Consider the following 23024-nt stretch of genomic DNA (forward strand, 5'->3'; position numbering starts at 1 on the left):
TCCGGCACCGGGCACTCTTCATCTTACAAACGAGCTTGGTGCAATCCACCATGCTTTCATTTTCTTCTCAAGCTCGGCTTTCCTCCAAGCGCCATCTTCAGACAAGTTCGGTATCAGCCAGAACGGAGATGATGCTACGGCAAGCCCACTCAACCATCACCCTCGAACGACGTTGATGTGCAAGTAATGGCTCACGTCTGCCGTTGCAACAAGACCCGCAACTGGCTCGGTCTATTATGTGACCGCTTTCGTCCTCGGGACGTTTGGATACTTAGGCCTCCAATTCAGGCCGGTTGTTGCTGCGAAGCCAAGGGGGTCATGTAGCATCCATCCTACGACTAGCTTTCTCCACAGGAACCAATAAATTACAAATGCTGAGCTGTTGCGTCTCGCTAGAGTTCTATATAAATCGAATCACAGACTCGTCAGTAAGTTATGTGCTCATTTCTGCTTGAATCGGCTCACTTCTAAATATCGAATCTCGTTTCACATGCCAGTCATCAGCCATGGGGTCTGTATCCAAGTTCACTATCCTCCCAGAATTCGAAGCCCAACTGCGCTATGTCGAACCTGTCGATCAGCGCTCTGATGAAGAAATTCTGGCCTCGTTAGAGCAGTACAAGCCCGTCACATCCGAAAAGAACATCTGGGCCTTCTGGGATAAGGGTATTGGCGCAATGCCGGGTTGGTGCCAGCGTAATGTTGTCAACTGGGTCCGACTTTGTGGGCCATCATGGGCAGTCCATATCCTCAACTCCGTACCAGGCTCTCCCACCAACGCCCTCAAATATGTCTCGGCCGACCTTCTCCCGCAGTCATTCGTCACTGGCACGATGACTGGGATATACACTGGCCCTCATAGCTCTGATTTCCTGCGAGGAGCATGCTTATATTCTCACGGGGGAGTTTATATGGATACCGGGAACATCTTAATTCGCGATATTGATAGGATATGCTGGAATAAGCTTGCGGATCCCAGTTCGCCTTTTCAAGTCTGCGCCCCAATTATGTACGGGACGACCATGGCAAATCACTTCGTTGCGAGTCGCAAGGGCGACCCCTTTATCAAATGCTGGTGAGTGTCACGCAAACCAACCTGAAGCCTGCTAATACACATCCCGTAGGCACGATCTGTTCGTCTACTTGTGGAAAGATCGCCAAAATCACGAAGGCTTGATCCGTCATCCTTTAGTCTCATTTGCATTGATCCATACCTTCGAGGCGGCGGAACAGGCGAAATTCGCTTGGGATTTCAAGGTGGAACCCCAAACAGTCATGGAGTACATCAGTCAGGTTCTATCCTGGCAAAGACTTTGCATGCTGGAAAATGCCAGGGATGGGTTCAATGCGACCGAGTACTGGTTGAACAAGGTGCTCATTTTCGACTCGCTGCAAGAAGACTGGGGAGCAGAAGCCACGATTGGTTTCGGCGGCCCCGTGCTTTTCAACGCTCTGGCAACAAGACTCGATGGGCCAAAGGACTCTGAGGAATACAAGACGGCGAGCAAGTTAGTCTGGCGGCTTCTGACAGAGTCCTCCCTGCAGAAAATCACTCATGGGAAGAATCTGACCACGACGCCTGCAGCTGGTGTGCTCTGGGAGGAGCCAGGCAACGAAGACAAGGACCATGAGCCAGGTACTTTTGCCGAGCTACTCCGGTACGGAACCGTTCACTTCCAACAGACAAGAGAAAGCATCCGGTATCTGAAGGCTGAAAAACCACAAGTGACGATGAAGAAGGGACTTCTCGAGCCTTGAGCCGAAAAGCCTTGCAGACGGCGCTTAGCATTGCCGGCGTCTGCGAAGTTGTCCCCTTCAGCTGTCCTTGGCAAACAGCTGGCTTTGTCGAAGGCTGAAGGACTATTCCTCGAACGTGTCTGCGCCGACATCGGCGCCCCCTCTTGCCCACCTCCACGGAAACACCGCGCATCCGAGGAGTGAAGCTCTGTATGTATGAAGGAGCGATGGAATTTTATTTTTTATCTGATAAGATCATCGATCACCCTTTTCCCTTTGCCTTGTCCGTGACTTCAAATCCGTGCCGTCTTCCACAATGTTTACAAGATTCCTTTTCTGTCTCAGACTGCTCGGCTTCACCCTCTCCCTCTCTTTGCAAAGACTTGGCATTTATCTATCCGCAAATATCCACCGGTTCAGGTACAAATCCGTCTCAGAGCCGCGCAACGTGGTGGTCATAGGCGGCTCGTTCGCCGGGTATTTCCTGGCGAAGCGACTCTCCGAGTCCCTGCCTACGGGATACAGGGTGGTCTTGATCGAGAGACATTCCGATTTCCACTTCACGTGGAATTTTCCCCGCGCTACAGTCGTCGCAGGGCAGGAATACAATGTCTTCATCCCCTACCCTGACACTGGCCCACGGGGTGCTCCTGATGGAGCATACGTTTTCAAGCAAGGCGATGTCGTCGCGATCGAAGCCAGGAAAGTCATACTACAGGATGGGTCAGAGATTGAATACGAGTATCTTGCCATCGCGACGGGGTCGAGCTCGAGGTATCCAGCGAAGCTGGACGGGAACGACGCAAACGAGAATGCCCGCAGCACGAGATTCTTCCAGCAAGAGCAACAGCGTGTGACGGCTGCCCAGGACATTGTCGTCGTCGGCGGTGGCGCTGCGGGCGTTGAAGTCGCCGGGGATATCAAGAGCAAATATCCGCAGAAAAGCGTCAGGCTAGTGCATTCTCGGGAGAAGTTGCTCAACAGTTTTGGCGGGGAGCTTCATGATATTGCAAAAAAGGCTCTCGAGGACCTAGGTGTGAAGCTGCACCTGGGTGAGCGTGTTATTTCTGGCCTGGACGGGGACAATCCCAAGCAGATCACGCTTCGCGACGGCAATGTCATCCAATGCGACATGGTGGTAAAGCATCCTCTCTCTTTCAAGCCACAGAATCCTAATATAACGCTGCACATGCCTTCTCCCTTCCTATACATGCACCATATATTTTCAGGGGCTAACCAAGACCACCAGATCCGGTGCACGGGCCAAAGGCCCAACTCCGACGTTCTTAGGGAGTTCTCACCATCCTCCGTCTCCGCGTCGGGCGCCATCCTCGTGGACAAGACTTTGCAGATCCGAAACGCGCCGTCTCCCAATATCTTCGCGCTGGGCGACGTGGTCGACCTGCCCGGTCCGAAGATGGGCCGCGCCGCCACGATGCAGGGGTTCCTGGTCGCAGAGAACATTGTACAGGCTATCCGAGGGAAGCAGACGAAAACGAGGACAGTGTTGTTGAAGAAATACACGCCTTCCATGGTCGATTCATCAATTGAATTGACGCTGGGACTGGTAAGTTGTCAGTCATAAGTCATGGGCCATGTTGTTGTCGTTGTTTTTCTTCTACTTTCTTCTTTCCTTGCTTTTCCAATTTGAAAATGCTTCTCCCTCAGCAGAGCTAACGCCATCGCAGGGCAAAAGTGTCATGTTCATCAGTGACGGCATAGAGAACATGTCGATTCGGAAAACCATGCCCGACGAAGCTATGCACGCGGTCCAGATGTGGAAAATGATGGATGCGCAGCACTCACCAGTCGCCAATGATCCTGGTGACGGGACTGGAAGGTCGGCGGCAGCTTCTTCAAAATTGTAGCTGCCTCGTTGATCCCAAGCTCGTATGAAGTCACGTCGGCGACAACCGTTCTGTGTTTTTGGTCGTGAAAGGATTTTTGTGCGTGGGTTGGGTGGGAATCTGCGAGGACGATGGTCCCAAAGGCGTCGAATTCTCTGACTATGTGCAAGGGTGTAACTAAGGTCTGCAAGATATAAAGCTCATCTACTCTCCTCGGCCATCAAACAATACTTCGTCATCCCTCATTCTAAATACCGAGTGGTGTGCACAGTCCGTCTCACGTCGCAGCTTCCGGCGTCGAAAGCACTGCCGGCCTCAATGAAATGCGATACTTGACCAGCTCCGGATCCTCGTACTGGGCCATCCACATCGGATCCATCGTGATCTCCCACTGCTTCATCCGACTGATCAGCTGCACCTGTGGATCCTCCAGGGCCTTGTACATCCGCGCATCCGCTTCCTTCTTCTCCGGCGTGGCCATCGCGAGCCATTGCTCCATCTTGTGCTCCCTGGCCACGTCATCGACCTTCCAGATCCCGAGTGGATCGTCGCTGTATCCTCCAAGTTGACACATGCGCTTATTCTCGATGGAAAATTCGTTTGTGAAGTTCAACCACTTCTCCCGACGGGCTTTGGCCCATGTATCAAGTAGTGACTCGGGAGCTTTCCCATTGATGACAGCGGCGAGAGCGCGACCTAGAGGGCCAGCATCTAGGAGGCCTGTCGTCAACCCCAGGCCTCCAATGGGGTTGTTACTCTGAGACGTGTCAGTATAATTCCAAAAGACATCAGGCCAGAATGGAAGGACTCACATGTGCAGCATCACCGGCCAACATTATCCGTCCCAGTCTGAATGTCTGTGCACATCTCTGATGCGGCTTGTACTTGTTCAACTGCACCAACTCGTAGTCCACCGGCCACACGGGGAAGATATGTTTATAATGCTCATCAAGCTCGGCGCGTATTTCTTCATTGGTCAAGCCTGCTCGAACGCCAAACGCTACCCGCCAAAGTCCGGTATCGTCGAGAATGGTGACCACGGCCCAGTGCACTGGGTCCATGATGAGGTTTGCCGTGTTAAATCCATGTTTAAAAAAGTCAAACCGCACGTTGGTTGCCACAAAGTCTTCTTTAGGCCAGGAGAAGCCTTCAAAGGGGATGTTGGACAGTTTGCGAACGCTAGAGCCAGCTCCATCTGCTCCTACCAGCCAGTCGCAAGTATAATGAGTTTCTTGGTTGGTGGTAGGATCTACGGCGGTCAAAGATACCAGACTTTGCTTCTCGTCCTGAGAGATCTCGATGACATTCTGGTTGAATCGCACTTCCGAGTTATATTTTGTTGTGAGGTGGCGGAGGAGGATGTCTGCGAGTCGTGGCTGAGGGCAATTGATTCCAGAAGGGAAGAGGCTGCCTCCTTCTCTCTTTTCCACATGGGCGACCTTTTTGCCTTTGATCCAAAATGATATCACGTCGTTGATAACAGACTCCTTTCTGACGTCGTCTAGGGTGCCTGTTTCAAGCAGTTCTGCTTGCGCACATGGTTGATATGATGCAGCACGAGGAGATTGATCGACTTGATGATTCCTCTCGAGGACTAATACAGGGACTTCGAGCCTTGCTAGATTGGTGGCAGTGGTTAGGCCGACGGGGCCGGCACCAACAATAATGACACAATGATGCTCCGCCTTGGAAGGTCCGATTGAACCCATTTTTGGGAATTTGAAGCATTCAACAGCCGGGAACGAGACTCCAAACAGACCTGGGACGATGTTTTCGGCAATATCTTGGGTAATAATCATTGTTGATGAACCCACCTAAATGCGATCGTTAGACTTCTCCAAAAACCCCACAAACCTCTTTCCCCACAAGCTCCCGTTACCGGCCATTCGGAGGGCCATTCGCTCGGACAAGCGTATGTAGCTGTCGATTTGTCGAGGGCTTTCAAGATTATTGCCGACCAGATGGGAAACGGCAAATGCACCTACTCCACTTGTGTCAGCAGCAGGGCTGGGAACATGTGGGGGACCCTGGTGCGGCCAAATGATAATGTCTCTTCCTCGCCAGCTGCTATGTCTGGCATTGTGGTCAGTAGTTGGCGTTTCATTCATTGACCAACAGTCACCATGGGCGAGCCAAGTGAACCTATGGTAGAAAGATTCCTCGGAGATCAACATGATTGTCAACCTGCAACCGACCCGAGGCGGAATCGAGAATTGGGGGCTGCGTTCAAGGACAAAAACGTTGTAATCGCCGGTGCTGGTCGTGGGATTGGAAGAGCCACTGCCGAGTTCTTTGCGCACACGGCAGCCAAATCACTGAGTCTGATGGCGTTAGAGCTGCACGAGGTCGATGAGACGGCCAGGATATGCAAGAAAATCAACCCACAGCTTCTGACCAAAATCGCCGCGTTCGATGTCAAGGACTACGCCAAAGTGCAGCAATTCATCGACGAGGTCGACCGGGAATTTGGGCGGGTTGACGTGCTATTCGCCAACGCAGGCCGCCCGCCGCAATGGCTGGCGACTTGGGAGTCGGATCCCGGTGTGTGGTGGGACACCCTAGCGGTATCGCTCCAAGGAGGCTTCAACTTCGCGCGGGCAGCTCTTCCAATCATGCGACGGGAGAAGAGCGGACGGATAGTCTTCACGTCAAGTGCCGGCGCCCATGTGAGCAACGGCATGGGCAGTTATGCCCTGGGTAAACTGGGCCTGGTGCGTTTGGCTGAGATCCTCCACCACGAGAACAAAGACCACGGCATCAAGGCATTCGCGATTCATCCTGGCGCCATACCGACTCGATTCTTCACCGATTTCAAGGAGGCAGCAGAGGGGAACATCAAGGAAGGCAGCTATGTGTCCGAGACCCTGCCGGGAGAAGAAAAGTCGGCGAATATCGCAGTCAATTTCTTCAAGGATGTGACATGGGATACACCACAGATGCCGGCAGGTTATGTGGTCTTGCTGTCCAGTGGACAAATGGATTTTATGTCAGGAAGGTATATTGATTGTTCCAGAAAGGTCGAGGCGTATCTGGCAGACGAGGACAAAATCATGGCCAAAGACCTACATCGGGTCAAGCTGGTGGTCGACTCGGACTGGTTTATCCCTCCCGCCAAAGAAGAGCAGGAGTTTGGCGGTGCTTGAGCACCTTGTTCGCAGCGCTTGATCACTCCACAGGCAGAAAGCAGCAGCTAGTAATCCCAATGCAGAGACTATGTGTAGAAGGTGAAATTGGAGAGTAGAGAGCAAAGGAACAAATATCAAACCGCATGAGCAGCAGTCTTGATCTGCCGTACCTCTAAATGCTCAGTTTCTCTTGGCATCGAAATGCTGTTCAAATGACGCATTTCAAATGCCACTTTCATTTTGTGTGTGGCAACAATGACTCTTTAATTGACTCTCTCCCAGCAAACCCTGTTCGCCGTCCTCTGAAGTTTGTTTTCTAAAATATCTGCCACAATGTCAAGTGAATCTACAAGAGCGATTGCAGATGGCATCGCTCCTTCACACACCTACGTACCAAATCATGGCTATGTAAAGGACGATGTAGCACCGGCTAGGAGGAGAATAACCTTGGGCCAGTTTATCCAAGAAGATGACGACGATGACGCTGAATACGATGAAAGTCCAGACGCCCAGGGGACCGGCTATGAAGAACAGGACCTCTACGACGAAGAACTGGACCGGGACGAGATCCTCGACCCCGAGGACCTTGCAAATTCTAACTCCACCGACCTGACAAAATCTTATAACAGACGGAGACGTCTCGATGAAGCAACTTCAAACCCGAACATCCCACCTTGGCAGTATCCCAAAGCAAACCCTCAACAAAGACCATCCCGAGGACCGGCCTTCAACTTGCATCGCGAAATGGACGAACTCAAGTTTTCCGGCTGGGGCGAAGATGAGGATGGCCGTCGCACCAAAGACAAAGATAAAGACAAAAGCGAGCGCGCAACGGCAGAGCAAGTCCTGGACCCCAAAACTCGTCTGATCCTATTTTCGATGATCCAGAAAGGCATCGTCTCCGAGATCCACGGGACCATTTCCACAGGGAAGGAAGCAAACGTCTACCACGCCGTCGCCACGTCTGAGGACGACTCACAAGAGGATACCCATGTCGCTATCAAGGTGTACAAAACATCCATCCTCGTCTTCAAAGACCGCGAGAAGTACGTCACAGGCGAGTTTCGATTCCGCAAGGGATACAAAACCAGGGACAACAGAGCGATGGTGAAGATGTGGGCGGAAAAGGAAATGCGAAACCTGAAGAGGATCCATGTAGCGGGGATTCCCTGTCCTGAACCGCTCTATCTTCGACGGCATGTCCTGGGGATGAGTTTTATTGGGCACGGCAAAAAGGGAAAAGCGGCACCTCGGTTGAAAGACTTGGAGTTTGAAGACGAAGACGATAGCACGAGATGGCGGGCCATCTATGTCGATGTGGTGACATACGTCCGGATCATGCTGCAAATCTGCAAACTGGTCCACGCAGACTTGAGCGAGTACAATATCCTGTACTACGAGAACAAGCCGTATATCATCGACGTGAGCCAGAGTGTGGAAGGGGACCATCCGCGAAGCCTGGACTTCTTGCGGATGGATATTAAGAACGTCACTGACTTCTTCCGACGAAAAGGGGTGAATGTGTTGGCGGAGAGGAAGGTATACGAGTTCGTGACCAAAGCTCCGGCCCCTGCTGGCGGGGGTCTAGAAATTGACGAGCTGCGGGGAGAAGTTGACAGATTGATGGCGGAGCGCACGGAGGAGGAACAAGAAGATGAGGTCGACAACGAAGTATTCCGCAAGCAGTACATACCTCAGACGCTGGACGAAGTGTACGACGTGGAGAAAGATGCAGAAACCCTGCACACGCAGGGCCGAGAGGCACTAGTGTACAAGGATCTCCTGGCGCCGCTGAGAAGCGAAGATGCACCAGCCGCGGCCGAGTCAACGCCCGGCCTAGTCCCGAACAACAACCTCTCCTCCGACGTCCGAGACCATGGATATCTCGACGACGAAGCAGGCGGCGCTGCTCTCCGTCCGGACGACTCGGACGGCTCAGCGGCAACCGACGACGACAATGACGACAACTCCGAGTCCTTATCCGACTCCTCGTCGCCAGGCCGGCCGCGCGGGAAACGGTTCCAGGACAAGGACGCCAAGCGCCAGCACAAGCAGAGGGTCAAGGAGGAGAAGCGCGAGAAGAGAAACAACAAGATGCCCAAGGCCACCAAGAAGAAACTGGTCAAGGACTCGACGCGGCGGAGTAAGCGGTGATGTGATGGGCGCCCAATAGCACGATTGATTGCAAGCGTACGATGTATCTATGCATCTATGGCCATCACCCGTTGTCTATTGCTAGGTGTCCCGACATGGAAGGCATAAGGCATAGAGCAGAGAGCAGAAAGCATACTTGACGATCGCTTAGTTGACGATCGCTTAGTTGGGGAAGTGACCCGAGCGACGCCATGTTTTTAGCGTGTCTAGTTGGTACGAGGTATCTCTGGCATCTAACCTATTCCGTTCTAGCAAATCTCCCCTCCTCTGACATCATCCACCTCGCCTTGTGCACGTGAAGGCAGATGAAGCAATGATGACCCATTCGCACCGCGAAGCATACAATATAGAAATCACACCACACAAGGAAAAGAAGACATTTTGTCAATCGTGTAAAACACCCGAGTCCCATCTCTCTCTCGCTTTACTTTGTCCACACTTGCTCATCTCACTCAACCTTATTGTCTACTGTTGTCTAAATCACCGCCCTAGCTGGTGAGAACGCTCCAATACCACACCGAGTACGCAGTCCAAGCTCAGTCGCAAAACGAATCATGCATCCCACATCGCCTAGAAGGCAGAACATGTTTTCGCCACATGGAAGCCGGGGTCCATGGTGAGACAGATCCTCTCCCTCTCAAACCATTGTGGTCGATCATCAAGCATTCGAGGCTCTGCTGGGATGGATTGCTCTAACTTGGGGACAAACCTTCATCAGGAGATCGCAAAAAGGCTTGCTTCTCGCGTTGGCGGGGACCGCGGGCCTGCTTTACTACTGGCGATATTACCGTGTCACCAAAAGTGAAAAGGAGAAGGAAAAGAGGGAAGGTCTGAAGAGAGTGTAGGAGCAGTACTGTTCGTACGAGGCTGCTGCTGTATAACTGAATGTCCAAAACTGGCATCTGATACTGGGGCTATACCCCCCCAGCCTGGAGGAGACGCCATTTTCTGGTTATGACGAGAAGTGCTTAGTGTCCTTACGGCTCTGCTAGGGTCATAATCCCTGGTGTCCCCAATCTGAATTGTCGGGTTATTACAATAGAGCCGTAATCAAGTCCCTCCTGTGTCATGGTGAATGTAGTGGGACACACTATCTCGTTCAAGGCGTAGTCAAGTGCATCGACGATAACTCGATCCTGAATGCACAAAAATCAGCTCCTCGGATGTGGAATAGAGAATGATATGAGATAATGCGTGGAATGGGCGTTCAGTGCTCTCTTTGGATATCATAGTCTGGCCAGGTCGGGCAGTGAGAGGTTGAAGAGGTGAACTCCAATACAACCATCATGCAACGCTCGGGCCTGCCCATAAAGATTCATCTCAAGTGTTGTGTTTTCCTAGTGTCGTCATGTTGTTTCTTGTGGTGAGAACCCGGGGTTGAGGAAAAGACAACTTCTTACTTACCGTGGTGTCGGGGAAACGCAAGGATCCAGATCTGTCATCGTGGGCCTCTTCCACCTCTGCCAATCTTCAACCTCTTCAAGGCCTCTTCCACCGTCCTTCTCGGCAACTCTGGCACACTCCCAATCTCCTCTTCACCTGCCCTTGCGATGGAATATCGGGGCGGTAACATATTCACGCCACTCCAAATGTCACTGGGCAAATACTCGCCCAGATCGTTCTTGAATTCTAGCCTCAATTGCCGATCCGAGTCGTACATTTGCTCCAACTGGGCGTGCGCCTCCGCCACCACTCTTTCCATCTGTTTCTTGACGGTCCTTCGTCGGGCCACTTCGACTATCAAGCCGTCATAGGCGTGGAGAAAATTGGCATAATACTCGCATAGATCCTCCATCCCGCCGATGCCGTCTTCAATCTTAGCCTTTTCCTCGTTCCATTTCAGTGCTTGCCGCGCTATCTCAGCTACATACCCGGACAGGCGTCCTGAGATCTTTTCGAGTAGTTTGAATGCCGTGGCTACATCCGCATAGACGTTTTCTTGCCGTTCACACCACTGGTGGATCTTGTCGAGCTGTGCTTCCATCTCGGCATTGCGATCTTGAAGTTCCATGACCACTTCGTCGACTTCCTGAGCGTCGTTCTCGAGCACTTGGAGCATCTCAAGGCGTTCCTCTTCGTTCATGGGTTGCGCCGGGGCGCGAAGGTCGTCCATACCCAGGCCAACGGTGTCCTGGAGGTCGACTCCTTCCCCGGTATTCATGGTCTGGAATACCGCTTCGCCGCCTCCTTCAGTGTGTTTGATGGCTGTAACGCACAAGTCAAAGTGTTTGACCAGACTTTCCAGCTCCTCTGCCATTATCCGGGCGTGGTTCTCCAATACGGTAAGAATGTTGGCAATTGTTGCAGGCTGCTGTAATTCACTGTCTATGCCAGAGAGTTCCCCTCTGCCGTTGAGTACTTCATTGATGGCTTGCAGGTCATCTTCCAGGGTCTGGATAGCGTGACTCATTTCATTCTGCGCGTGCTGTACATTGTCTATGGCAATTTCCATTGCTTGTTTGATTGTTTCGACACCATTGTCGTCCACAAAATCGTGCAGGGTCTCCTTACCTGGGGCGTGCTCCAGCTCTCCTTCCATCGAGGGTTTGAAAGCATTTTCAATTCTTGTCTGCTTCAGCAGATCTATGGATTGTAGCAGCCTCGCACCGGTCTCATCCAGCTCTTTGATCACAGCCTGAAACTCCTGCTGGATGCCCTGGGCCGCAGTCTCTAGTTCCAGTTGAACCCCACGAAGAATCTTCAATTGAGATGCCAAGGAGCGATGAAGGTAGGTGGCTTTCGCGAGGAGAGCAGTCGTGGCCTCGACGGAGGCACGTGCTTCGGTGAGGATAGTGGTAGCCCGGTGGACGAGATGAATGCTGCCCAGAGATCGTTTAGCGGCAACCAGGTAGGACACTAGAGTCTCAACAGAGGCCGGCGGAGGACTGGAGGCATGCACGGACTGCGACGGAGAGGATCGAGCAGAAGTCGTAGGGTGAAGAGATTGCGCCATGACAGGGTCAAGTGAGGACATTGCTTATTTCATCTTTGGTCGAGAAAGGGGGAGGGAGCAATAGAACTAGCTCTCTCTCTCTCTCTCTCTCACACACACAGAATGGCGGTGAGGTCAGCGTCGACTGCTACAAGTAGCCAGGTGCAGCAGCGAGGAGCACTAGAGGACACAATTGTTTGTGCTGTACGGAGTACTGTGTATGCCGTATATCCTGGAGAAGAGTTAATTCACAAACCACACGCGAGAAAGGCCCCTGGTCAGTGTGGGGTAGAATTATGGAACCTGAAGGCTGAATGCCAGTGCCTCAACAGACCCTCCTCTTTGAACCCGGAGAATGCTTGTCGTGACGCGCCCAGAAAGTCTCAGGCGGAGGGGAGAGGACCAGCTGTCTGTAGTTGAGCCGATGGGCGATGCAGGAACCAGGGCTGGTGGTTGAATTGTCGATTCTGCGATGATGCTTTCGATGGTGAAAATGGCGTGCGCGATAACGCCATCGGAGGCTGCTGTGAGTGCATCTCGGGCATTGACCTGGCTGACTCAGGGAATCGCGGTGGGTGGCTCGGGTGGCTCTGACGCTGTCGTGGGTTGGGCTTTGGGCGACGCTTGGGCCCCAAACGTGCGGTAACTATCGTCATCCCCGGGGGCTTACCTACAGGTAGGCACTAGGCACAGCGGTGCGCCAATCTGGCCGCCTAGAATGTCCCCCCAAAACGCCCCAAACCCATGGCACTTGACCAACTAGGGCCCCGCCAATCAGGCTCCTAGCCTCTTACTGCCTCTTCTCGCTCGGTGGCGTCTCCTCCTCGTTTCGAGCCATCACCATCGCCCATCTGGCATCCACCATCGCCTCTGACTCGCATGTCGGTTCTCGACAATCCGGGTGTCGGTGCTCAAGGTCCTTGTCCTCTTGAGGTTCGGAACCTTTGTAAAGCCCAAGCACCGCATTTCACCATCTTGCACCATTCTCATCCTTTTGACGAGGAATCCTACCACAGACGAGCCCTCTCCCCCTTGGTCATTCCTCCCATGAGCGCAGTCTCGTCAGGTACTTTACCCGCTGGCGTCCCCCCACCATTCGGGTATCGGGGTTGGTCCTGCAAAATCCTTTTCTTGTGTCGCATGAGCAGAGACTTTCAAGACTGCTTGCCGGACGAGATGTGAAAATACCTTTGAGAGACTTTGAATAGACTTCGTCATGCCATTTGATCTACTCGACAAGCACCACCAAAGGGGGGTTTTGGCGGAAACAGAATGGGAGGAGCCAGCCAGAAAAAGACTTCGAACGAACTCATCTGAAGACCAGGGCAGACATGCGGCCACAAAGGACAAGAGCATCACGATTGCTTCGACCGCTAAACATGCCGACCAGAACGTCGCTCCGTTCCTGGCAAAGCACATCCCTTCTCAATATGCGCCGCTGGGCAATGCTGGCAAACCGGCCACCCACCACTACGATCCCATGAAAGATCCCAACTCTAAATTCTGCTATCGACACCGACCTGACATGCTATGCCGGCGACAAGCAGACGAGCCGTCGATGGACAAGCTGCAGAAAGAATTAGACACGTTGTCACAGGAAGACCGACAGGGCATCGTCCAAATGTGGTCCTTGTTCTCCGCAGCTCCCTCCAAACATCGAAATCTCATGCTGCAGGGCATCCTGGCTCAGTGCTGCTTCCCACAACTCTCCTTCCTCTCGGCTAACGTGCGAGAACTCATCCGGATTGACTTCCTCTCTGCCCTACCTTCGGAGGTCGCCTTCCGCATCCTTTCTTTCCTCGACACCACGTCCCTCTGCAAGGCTGCACAGGTGTCGAGGAGGTGGAGACAGCTGGCAGATGATGACGTGGTTTGGCACCGAATGTGCGAGCAACACATCGATCGCAAGTGTACCAAGTGTGGATGGGGCCTGCCTTTACTGGAGAGGAAAATGTTACGTGCTACCAAGAGGCAGATTGAGCTGCGAGCAGCAAGCCACCTATCACTTGACTCTGACCCACCTACTTCTTCGCAGAGTGTCGAAATGTCGGACACTGAAAGCCACCATGATTCCTCGTCAGATGGACGACTGTCCCCAGTGGCGAGCCGACGGCCGCCGCTTGGCACGAGCGAGAGTGAATACTATAGGAGAACTAGACCCTGGAAGGATGTCTACAAGGATAGATTCAAGGTTGGCACCAACTGGAAGTACGGCCGATGCAGTGTCAAAATCCTCAAAGGCCACACAAACGGAGTCATGGCTCTTCAATTCTGCGACAACATACTTGCGACGGGCTCATATGACGCAACCATCAAAATCTGGGACCTGGACACCGGCAAAGAGCTGAGGACGCTGACTGGTCATACAATGGGCATCCGTTGCCTGCAATTTGATGACAACAAACTCATCAGTGGCAGTCTAGACAATACTCTCAAGGTTTGGAACTGGCGGACAGGTGAATGTATCTCCACATACAGCGGCCACACCAAAGGCGTTATCGCGGTCCACTTCGATTCCAATATCCTGGTGTCTGGCTCAGTTGATAATACTGCCCGTGTGTGGAATTTCCAAGATCGGTCAGTCTTCACACTCCGAGGGCACACAGACTGGGTCAACTCGGTCAAAGTTGATTCCGCATCCCGCACCATATTTACAGCGTCCGACGACTGCACGGTAAAACTTTGGGACCTGGATACGAAGAAATGCATCCACACTTATGAAGGGCACGTGGGACAGGTGCAACAGGTCTTTCCTCTGCCCGCGGAATTTGAACCTGGCACCAACGAGCATGGAGACGACGAGGAGCAGTTGTCGGACCCCGGAACTCCCAACAGCTCCACCACCGTTCTGGACGAAAACGGCGGGTTTCCCATCGTCTCCTCCAAAGACCTTAGCATCCACAGCCTGTTCACTTCTCAGCCTGATCGCACCTATCCGCCCCACTACATGCTCACCTCGGCCCTCGACTCAACAATCCGTCTTTGGGATGTCCACTCTGGTCGTTGCATACGAAAATTCTTCGGACATGTTGAGGGAGTATGGGCCGTGGCTGCGGATACGTTGAGGATTGTCTCTGGAGCGGAAGACAGGATGGTCAAGGTGTGGGACCCTCGCACGGGAAAGTGCGAGAGGACATTCACGGGACATGCAGGACCTGTGACGTGCATTGGGTTGAGTGACTCGAGAATGTGTAGTGGCGGCGAAGATGGGGAGGTTAGGGTCTACAATTTCACGGGCTGATTGATTATCTCTCCGGTATTTTTGCGATCTCGGTTGGGATCAATGGGGTCTGGTTGACATTTCTACGCGAGTTATACCGACCCTCGCTGGGTGTTGGGATTGGAAGCTTTGGGAGAGTGAAACCATAAAAGCATGGCGTCTGGCATCTTTCTGCGATCAAGGCATCCGGTGAAAGTGGGAACAAATGAGGATAAATGATGAATGCCGCGCAAAAAAAAAAGGGTTCAAGAGACGTATATCTGTATGCGATGACGGGATCAAGCCCAGGAATATTTTGTTTTCGGGAGGTCTAACCATGATACCAATTTGCTTTTGCTGCTCCCTATTGAACTTGGCTACATAGTATATTTCTCCACCGACTCGAGTCAGGCGCATCTCGCGAGGCAGATAAAACCCAAAAGAGAGAGTGATTGATTTGAGTGACTGCGTGAGTGGTTCGCAGTGTGAAATGCCCAGAGTGCCTTGTACCTTGTACATAATAGGAGTCGGCCTCTATGAACCACGTACTCGGTACTTAGTACCGGGTACTCCGTATCCCGATGACGCGCGAACGAAAAGCCTCATTGCTATATACCGATTGATCCTCAAGGGTGAGTGAAAGCCGCTTCAATTTGAGTTTTAATTGACAGAGGAGCCGGGAGGAAAACGAGACATGGGAACTTCCATCGCAATCCCACAGCCTTGCCGTATGTGGATTAACCTATACCATGACCTCGGGTCAACACTCTTTGCGTGTGGCTGACGATATTTCAGGCTGAGGTGGAAAGTCGTTTTAAGTCTGACTGCTCCTTGACCTATCAGGTCTTGACAGTTTTGTCCAAGGCATTCAGTGCACCGACACCAGTTTTTCCAAAGATTCCAACGGAGGGAGCGTCTTGAGATGTCCTGATGGCAATGCCGACATTCCGGGATCGGGAGGAATCTCTATATCCCAGAAGCGCTTCAGATGGTCCTTGATCACATCGTAACAGACTCCAATTCGGACGATCTCCGGTTTCGGCCCACTGAAATCGATCATCGTCGAGCTCCTCCCATGATATCCAAATTTGACGAGGCCATAGTCGATCACGATATCTGCAATGTCAAGAATTTCTGGGTTGATGTCCTGGACAACATACTTGGTTCCTGGTGTCGCCCCGTCAGTCAATCAGACATAAGAAAAGAACTCTGGAACAAGGAATACCTGTACCCGAGATATTGGCAGAACTACCCAGCAATGGGAGCTTGGCTTCCCTCATGAGGTTCGCGAGCTCATCCTGGAGTGCTCCTCCGTTGATCAACATAGCGAGGGTTCCGTCAACGGTGAGTGCTTCCATAGTTGGTTGGTCGATGTGCTTGAACATTGGATGGTCCTGGTCGTATTTTGCAATGACTGCCAAAGGTAGGTCGAAGTCCTGGGTCAAACAGCGGACAATCTCTTCATGCTCGGGTCGCATAACGTGCAGCTCTTGGTGAAGGGCAAAGTTTCCACCCATCGCGTGTCGTTTCTGTGCGCCACGTCTTTTGGTTTTGAACATTTTTTCTAAAGCTTCGGTGGTGGAGCTTGCAAGGGCATAACCCATGGAAGAAGGGATGATGGCGATCCCTCCGGCTGAGATCACCTCGAACACCCTTCTGGCGTCTGTTTTGACGTCCGGTGCACCCATGCGTGCGCTGTTGGCGAAGGAGACCGAATCACACAAGATGCAGACGAAAAGCGACAGCAGGCTTCTCACGGAGTGTGCAGTCCAGCTGAGCCACGGCTGGTCTTTTTCTATCAGGCACTCTCATCACAACGGAAGCCGTCATCGGCGTTCACAATGCCTCGTGGTAGCTCCGAGGCCGCGCCGATCGCGTGGCTTTCTGAGGAGCCAAGCAGGTGTTTGTCGAACGGATGTGATGCTTAAGCCAGGTATTACCTCCGGACCCGAAGAGTGTTTCAGCCTGGACCGCATGCCGTACTCACAATATACAAAGAACGGTAGAGTGTGGAGAGCGGAAGGACCATTCAGACCACTTTGGCCGATATCTCGGAATTTGAAACTCTATGGCGAATGAGCTCGACCTACAGTGCCGAATTCCGGAGCCTGGACTGCCTGGAACCCAAACAGATTTTCCACTACATGCTCCTTTTCCAACCTTCCTGGGGTCATGCGTTCCCCGTTTCCTGGGGTTGCCGAGAGGCTCCAGGTCATACTCTATCTCGAAGATGCACGACTCAAGATGATTTATGACTATATATTCACACCAGGGTCAACACCCTCCCATTCCCAAGACACCCCTGGCTTTTTCGTCCTGTCCCACGATGGATCGCTCTTCCAAAGACATGGATATCACTTCGATACAGAAGGAACTCGCTGTCGAGGCAGAAGTTGTGCATGCAGATGTGGATGGTGCAGACGTGGTGCATCATAAGAGCAAGAAGGAGAAGCGCCTGGTCTTGAAGCAAGATCTCTCAATCGTGGTGCTGCTCGCTGGTTGTTACTGGTTCGCTTACCTGGTATGTCCTGCGTCCAATGCCGAGGACCTCTGGATGGCTAAACATCTTATAAGGACCGTGGCGCTCTCGGGAATGCTCGAATCATGGGGTTTCAAACCGACCTTGGCTTAAGGGGCAAGCAGTTCTACAACTGCCTGATGATGTTCTGTAAGTGCGTCAGAGTGCAGCGCGTTGCACCCAGCGTCTTGCTAAGGAACAGTTAGATGTTGGGTATCTGGTCTTTGAACTACCCGCGGCGCTGAGCCTGCGTCTGTTCCATCCGAATTGGGCCTATGGCACCGCGGTCATTATCTTCGGTATCCTTGCCGCATCAATGACAGCCGTCAGATCCTATGCGCCGATCATGGTCATTCGAGTCCTCCTCGGTTTCGCCGAAGCTTTCGTACAGACCGGTTTCGTCTTCCTTTCGTTATGGTACCGACGTGAGGAAGTGACGACTCGCGCTGGTACAGTTCCTGTGACCAAGAGTTCCTGGCCTCAGCTAACAGAGTCTAGCCTTTTACTTTCTAGCTACGCCTGTCGCTGGGGCAACGAGCGGACTGATTGCCTACGGCGTTCAACGCAACTTGGACGGCGACCTAGGGAAAGCCGCTTGGGAATGGTTCTTTTTGATCGAAGGCATTCTCACAATCGTTTGGGGAATACTTGTCATTTGCCTACTACCCAAGCTTCCAGAGACGGTAGCCAAGAGAGGTAGCATTCTCTTCCGCGATCCCCAAGAACATGCGCTCATCCTTCAACGAACGGCCGCTGCCCGGAACACACCGGATGCGAAACCGCGCTTGTTTCAAGTGTGGTGGGCGCTCAAGGATGCAAAAACCTGGCTGCTTGCAATGGCTATCGCCGCCGCGTCTTTGGATGTCGCTGCCTTCGGGGCTTTCCTGCCAACCTTTATTCATCAGTTTGGCTTCTCTGCATGTAAGGCGCTGACAACCACGACTCATAAACAAGAGCTAACCCAGCAATAGTGGATACCCAGCTGTATACCATTATCCCTTATGCCTTCGCTACGGTATCAGTGCCGGTAGTATGTATTTTGGCCGATCGCATCGACAAGCGAGCTGTACCGTTCCTGATCTGCATGGCTGTCTCTGTGATCGGCTTTGTTATTGTGCTGGCCACGACCAACAAAACTGCCCTTGTGGGTGGCTGTTGTTTCATAGCCGCAGGGTGTTACCCTGCCATCGTGGTCTGTGCTACTTGGCTCGTGAACAGCCATGCCGGCTACACCAAGAGATGCACTGCTTGGGCGGTGGCACAGGTCTTTACACAGAGCTACAGCATCATCGCTACTCAAATCTACGACAACCCGCCACGCTACTTCAAAGGCCACGCCGTTCTGCTAGGCCTCAACCTGTTAGGTGCGCTCTCGGCGGCCATCAGTTATTTCTTCATGAAGCGAGAGAACAAAAGGCGAGATCAGATTGCCCAAGACTTGATTTCACGAGGAGAGCAGAACCCAGATAACTCCAAGACCTTCGAAGAACTGTGTGACTATCACCCCCAGTTCCGATACAAAATCTAGATTGTATGCAGGGGCCGCCGTTGGAGGGATCTAGCGAGCTAATACCTCGCAAGGCTGGCTAGAACAGGATTGGGGAGTTTATTGTGGGGGCTTTTAGCGGGGCACCCCAAATGCCAGTGGAGACTAGTGCATGGTTCCCCACCGCGTATTTTTGAGAACGGCCGAGGGCCAAGTAAATTTGTACCTTGTATGCTCCCAACCTCAATAATTACTATGATATTCTCCTCCACAATGCATATTCCCGCTGTTTCTGTCCACACACTGAGTAAGTCATCCTCGATATTACTCAGAGGCAGAACCGCTCATGCATTAAGAGACTGCTGGAAACACATGTTGATAGCTCGTACTGAAGCGTGACCCGTTGGGAAGCTTTGGACAATGGCGGAGGGCTTAGGGAGGATGCGATCATGTTCCGAATGTCGAATCCAGAAAGTGAGAACATGCTGGCTCCTACCGTCAGCGAACCGGTGTCTGATCCTCATGTCAGCTCAAATGCGACGCCCGCATAGACTACTTGAGACCATGCACGAGATGCAGGAAGAAGAACCTAGTCTGTGAGCTCTCTCGTGGGATCAAGAAAAGCCAGAGGAAAACGTAAGGTCTTGTTGCCTTGGCTGTGCTAGTCCACCTCTAACATAGCCGACAGAAAAGCTGAGTTGGTCCGAGAAAACGCTAGCCTTCACGAGCAGTTGCGAAGCAGCAAATCCTCCTTGAGCCAGGCGGAGATTCGTGCTACCACTACTTTGCATCAACCCCCCCAAGCGACGACTCCTGCATCTCGACCCCCATCTGTCTCTCAAGCAGGTCATGACGGCCAGGTTTCAGATATAACAAGCCATGCCGGCCACGACTACACGCGATCTATTGATCCACCAGGTGTATCAACCGGGCCAGCGACGGATAGCTTCCAAGTGACGCCGACAACACTAAACATTGACCACATTGGTCGACGCAAGATCAATGATTGTTTTGCGCTGTATGTCTCCTTCCTTCCATGTTCCTCCTAACGATTGTCTTACGCGGAGCAGCTTCTTCGCACACTATGAGGTTTTCATTCCGGGGCTGTTCGATCCCAACATGTCACCTGAGCAATACTACGAGCGATCTCCCTTTCTGTTCTGGTCTATTGTTGCGACAGGGGCACGCAGGTTTGCTGATGATCCCACTCTTTTCCAGCGAGTGGTGTCTCAGGTGCTACAAATCGCGTTGAGAGCACTCTTCTCCTATTCCAACCCTGTTCCAAATATTCAAGCGGTCCTTATTCTGTGTCTGTGGCCGGTCCCGACCAACACAATGTTCCGTGATTCTTCACACACGCTGGCCGGGGTTGCCATGCAACTCGCTGTGCAGAATGGCCTCCATATATTTGGTCGCGAACAAGACTACTCGCGTCAGAACATCGATGCCAAGAACAGTGAAGTGGCTTTGCGCTTTCGTCTGTGGATCCATTGTGTTGTAACGTTCCAAAGGTGAGGTCCTCTTGAGAGAAGAGTTGCCCATCGGCCTGACAGCCAGCAGCATGAACCTAGTTGGTGGCTTTCCATGTTGGACGACATCCGAACTGAATAATTTGGAATCCGATCTACTACTCGAGCGCAGTCTGCCGCCGTCATTACTCTATCGGTACAGGCTTCATAAGGTACAGACTGACGCAATTCAAGCCATTACCCAGAGCACGCAACTCCTTGAGCCGAATTGCGGGCCACCCTTAAACTCACTCCTCGACATTTTCGATGCACAAGTGAAAGCTTTGGTCCCTACCCCCAACGTGGGTATAGGTGCGTCAATTCAGGAACATTCTGTGGACGTTTTACTGATCTCTGAAGATGCCCTTGTTCAGAAATGCATCCGCTTGGGGATCAGGGCATTCCACTTCTTTGCGGCACCTGATACGGCACGAACTGCTGGGCTTGTCCAATTATACGCCTTATGCTGCAGCGTCCTCGACATGCTTCATGATCTTGACATTGCTGATGATTTCGCCCTTTATTCAACGCAATGGTTGCACAGAATGTTGATGATGGCCTCCCACAGCATCCTGAAGATCACCCGCAGCGAACTTCGAGCCCATGTGGACGTTGAGCACGGCGAAAGCGCGTACTTCAAAGCCATCATGTTTGCAAAGAAGCGCTCAGCTGAAAACAACGATTTGGACTCAAGGAGTGCCATTATCTTGACTCAGCTCTGGGCCAGCGATTCTGTATTCTGTAAGAGAGATGGTACTCTCATAGGCGACCGTCTGCGCATGAGAAGTCGACTTGTAAGTGCTGAGTGTACGTGAAAGACGGCTGCCGATCCAGTCTGATTGATGTGATTAGTTTGCGAGCGTCATGTTCGACACCTTCTGGCACTGGAGAGCCACCTTCGGCAACTGGAAAGCGAATCCGTACAAGGCAGACGATGATGAAGCTGAGACATTCACAGAAGGTCAACAACCAGCCACGCATTGGGCATCACCCTCGGTTTTCATTGCGCATTCTCCGCAACCAGGAGTTTCAACCACACCTTCGGCGCGCCATGCATCGACCCTTCCGGCCCCAGTGCTTGAATTTGACACCCTCAATGCCTTCCCGGACTGGGAATGGGCTGCTGAAGTGCCCTTGGTGGACGGCATCGACTTCGCCGCGATGTCGCAGTTTCCAGGTGTGGAAGTCGACTAGATCATGCTTCAAGGTAAATCTGAACCCGTGTGTCAGATGGACATTAGAGCACGCTTTGAGCCATTGGGCACTCAGATGCCGTTATCTTCCCATGCTCACCACTGGTATCGATTAACATATAATATGCTTCCGTTGAGGCCCGAAACCGGGCGAACTTAGACTTCTTTTACGCACTGCGAAGGGAAGATCAATTGCTGAGATCGCTCTGAACCAGCCGAAACTGCGAGACCTGAAGGCCAGCAGCAAGAAATTCCACACGAAACACTGCGAATAGCTCTCCCACTGCGAAATTTCGGCATCGGCTATCGATCAGGGCGCCCTTTCCTTTGTTCGGCCTTCCCAGGTCACCTTTGCAATCTCTTACAATGCAATATGTCCCCACTTAGATGCCACCAAACCTGTCTCTCGAAGAAGAGCGAAGTCTCTGGAATGGAGAATGACCTTGGTTGCGGCTGCTAAAATCGCATTCCCCCTCTAATTGGCTGCCCCTTTTGGGGCAAGGCTGCTCTTCTGATCATGCCTATGTGGTCTCTGTGCCGTCCTGCAGAAGACGACGGACGCGCCGACATCCAACATGCTAGACTTTCGGCATGGAATATCCAAGACTGGGCTGACTGGGGGTAGGACTACTGCTGATAGTCCTTGGCATTGCCGAGTCAGGTACTGTGGCTGAACTCTGACAATGCCGATATCTCGGACTTTCGACATTCCCTCGGAAAAGGCGTCCAACACTTGCGATTGACAGTGCTGCATCTGAAAGGCATGATAATAATAATGGACAACGCCTTGGTTCAAGTTGGGAGGACCAAAACACATTGGAAACTTCCAACATCCCAAATGGATTCCATCGTCTAGTGTTGACCAAAGCGGCTGTTGTGGACGAGGAATTATCAAGGCTCAGGGAGGGCTTTAGGAACAGAAGGTGTGCCGAGGGTCAATAAAGCGGCGAGCTGCTCGGTCAGTCACGTGTGAAAGCTAAAGGTCAGGTCTTATTTGGGCTCACAACTTATTGAGCTGAACAACAAACCTAATTGCGAGGACTTGAGGAAACACTCTCCCATGATATGTAGGATGGTCAGAACCTACCGGGTACATGGGGCAACGAAAGCGAGAGGCTAACTGATTTAGCGTCTGGAACTCAGCCTGATCGGGGAGACCTAAGCGAAACCACCTTCCCTCGCTGGACTCCCACGTGGAGACTTCCTCTTTCTCGATACCGCATCCGAAGCGAGGACCCAAAGACTATTTTCAGCTGTGGCTGATGTCTTCATTTAGCACTAATGCCAGTCCCCCCGATACTTGGCATGCTTGTGACGTATCTTCT

At 52.3% G+C, this 23024-nt stretch overlaps 10 protein-coding genes across 10 annotated transcripts; 7 read left to right on the forward strand and 3 right to left on the reverse strand.

The window, feature by feature from the left end:
- Positions 1 to 506: 506 nt before the first annotated feature.
- Positions 507 to 1758, forward strand: A1O5_07274 (uncharacterized protein; the record flags this gene model as incomplete). The annotated part of the gene is made up of 2 exons (XM_007747863.1): positions 507 to 1075; positions 1125 to 1758. The coding sequence occupies 2 exons, from the start codon at positions 507 to 509 to the stop codon at positions 1756 to 1758; spliced, it is 1203 nt and encodes a 400-aa protein (XP_007746053.1).
- Positions 1759 to 2053: 295 nt separating this feature from the next.
- On the forward strand, positions 2054 to 3605 carry A1O5_07275 (uncharacterized protein; the record flags this gene model as incomplete). The annotated part of the gene is made up of 3 exons (XM_007747864.1): positions 2054 to 2875; positions 2987 to 3304; positions 3426 to 3605. 3 exons carry the CDS (start codon positions 2054 to 2056, stop codon positions 3603 to 3605), a joined length of 1320 nt encoding a protein of 439 aa, XP_007746054.1.
- Positions 3606 to 3861: 256 nt separating this feature from the next.
- On the reverse strand, positions 3862 to 5383 carry A1O5_07276 (uncharacterized protein; the record flags this gene model as incomplete). The annotated part of the gene is made up of 2 exons (XM_007747865.1): positions 3862 to 4341; positions 4397 to 5383. 2 exons carry the CDS (start codon positions 5381 to 5383, stop codon positions 3862 to 3864), a joined length of 1467 nt encoding a protein of 488 aa, XP_007746055.1.
- Positions 5384 to 5707: 324 nt separating this feature from the next.
- On the forward strand, positions 5708 to 6727 carry A1O5_07277 (uncharacterized protein; the record flags this gene model as incomplete). Its single annotated transcript, XM_007747866.1, has 1 exon — positions 5708 to 6727. The coding sequence occupies one exon, from the start codon at positions 5708 to 5710 to the stop codon at positions 6725 to 6727; it is 1020 nt and encodes a 339-aa protein (XP_007746056.1).
- A 315-nt stretch (positions 6728 to 7042) lies between these two features.
- A1O5_07278 (Atypical/RIO/RIO1 protein kinase) lies at positions 7043 to 8863 on the forward strand (the record flags this gene model as incomplete). The annotated part of the gene is made up of 1 exon (XM_007747867.1): positions 7043 to 8863. One exon carries the CDS (start codon positions 7043 to 7045, stop codon positions 8861 to 8863), a length of 1821 nt encoding a protein of 606 aa, XP_007746057.1.
- Positions 8864 to 10301: 1438 nt separating this feature from the next.
- Positions 10302 to 11837, reverse strand: A1O5_07279 (uncharacterized protein; the record flags this gene model as incomplete). The annotated part of the gene is made up of 1 exon (XM_007747868.1): positions 10302 to 11837. The coding sequence occupies one exon, from the start codon at positions 11835 to 11837 to the stop codon at positions 10302 to 10304; it is 1536 nt and encodes a 511-aa protein (XP_007746058.1).
- Positions 11838 to 13011: 1174 nt separating this feature from the next.
- A1O5_07280 (E3 ubiquitin ligase complex SCF subunit sconB) lies at positions 13012 to 15036 on the forward strand (the record flags this gene model as incomplete). The annotated part of the gene is made up of 1 exon (XM_007747869.1): positions 13012 to 15036. One exon carries the CDS (start codon positions 13012 to 13014, stop codon positions 15034 to 15036), a length of 2025 nt encoding a protein of 674 aa, XP_007746059.1.
- An 826-nt stretch (positions 15037 to 15862) lies between these two features.
- A1O5_07281 (uncharacterized protein) lies at positions 15863 to 16682 on the reverse strand (the record flags this gene model as incomplete). Its single annotated transcript, XM_007747870.1, has 2 exons — positions 15863 to 16161; positions 16220 to 16682. The coding sequence occupies 2 exons, from the start codon at positions 16680 to 16682 to the stop codon at positions 15863 to 15865; spliced, it is 762 nt and encodes a 253-aa protein (XP_007746060.1).
- Positions 16683 to 17320: 638 nt separating this feature from the next.
- Positions 17321 to 19040, forward strand: A1O5_07282 (uncharacterized protein; the record flags this gene model as incomplete). Its single annotated transcript, XM_007747871.1, has 5 exons — positions 17321 to 17515; positions 17569 to 17662; positions 17719 to 17961; positions 18011 to 18433; positions 18484 to 19040. 5 exons carry the CDS (start codon positions 17321 to 17323, stop codon positions 19038 to 19040), a joined length of 1512 nt encoding a protein of 503 aa, XP_007746061.1.
- A 1077-nt stretch (positions 19041 to 20117) lies between these two features.
- A1O5_07283 (uncharacterized protein) lies at positions 20118 to 21700 on the forward strand (the record flags this gene model as incomplete). The annotated part of the gene is made up of 4 exons (XM_007747872.1): positions 20118 to 20509; positions 20559 to 20818; positions 20867 to 21300; positions 21359 to 21700. 4 exons carry the CDS (start codon positions 20118 to 20120, stop codon positions 21698 to 21700), a joined length of 1428 nt encoding a protein of 475 aa, XP_007746062.1.
- Between the last annotated feature and the right edge of the window lie 1324 nt (positions 21701 to 23024).

This window comes from Cladophialophora psammophila (genome assembly GCF_000585535.1).
Source record: "Cladophialophora psammophila CBS 110553 chromosome Unknown aczJe-supercont1.11, whole genome shotgun sequence".
Taxonomy (NCBI): domain Eukaryota; kingdom Fungi; phylum Ascomycota; class Eurotiomycetes; order Chaetothyriales; family Herpotrichiellaceae; genus Cladophialophora; species Cladophialophora psammophila.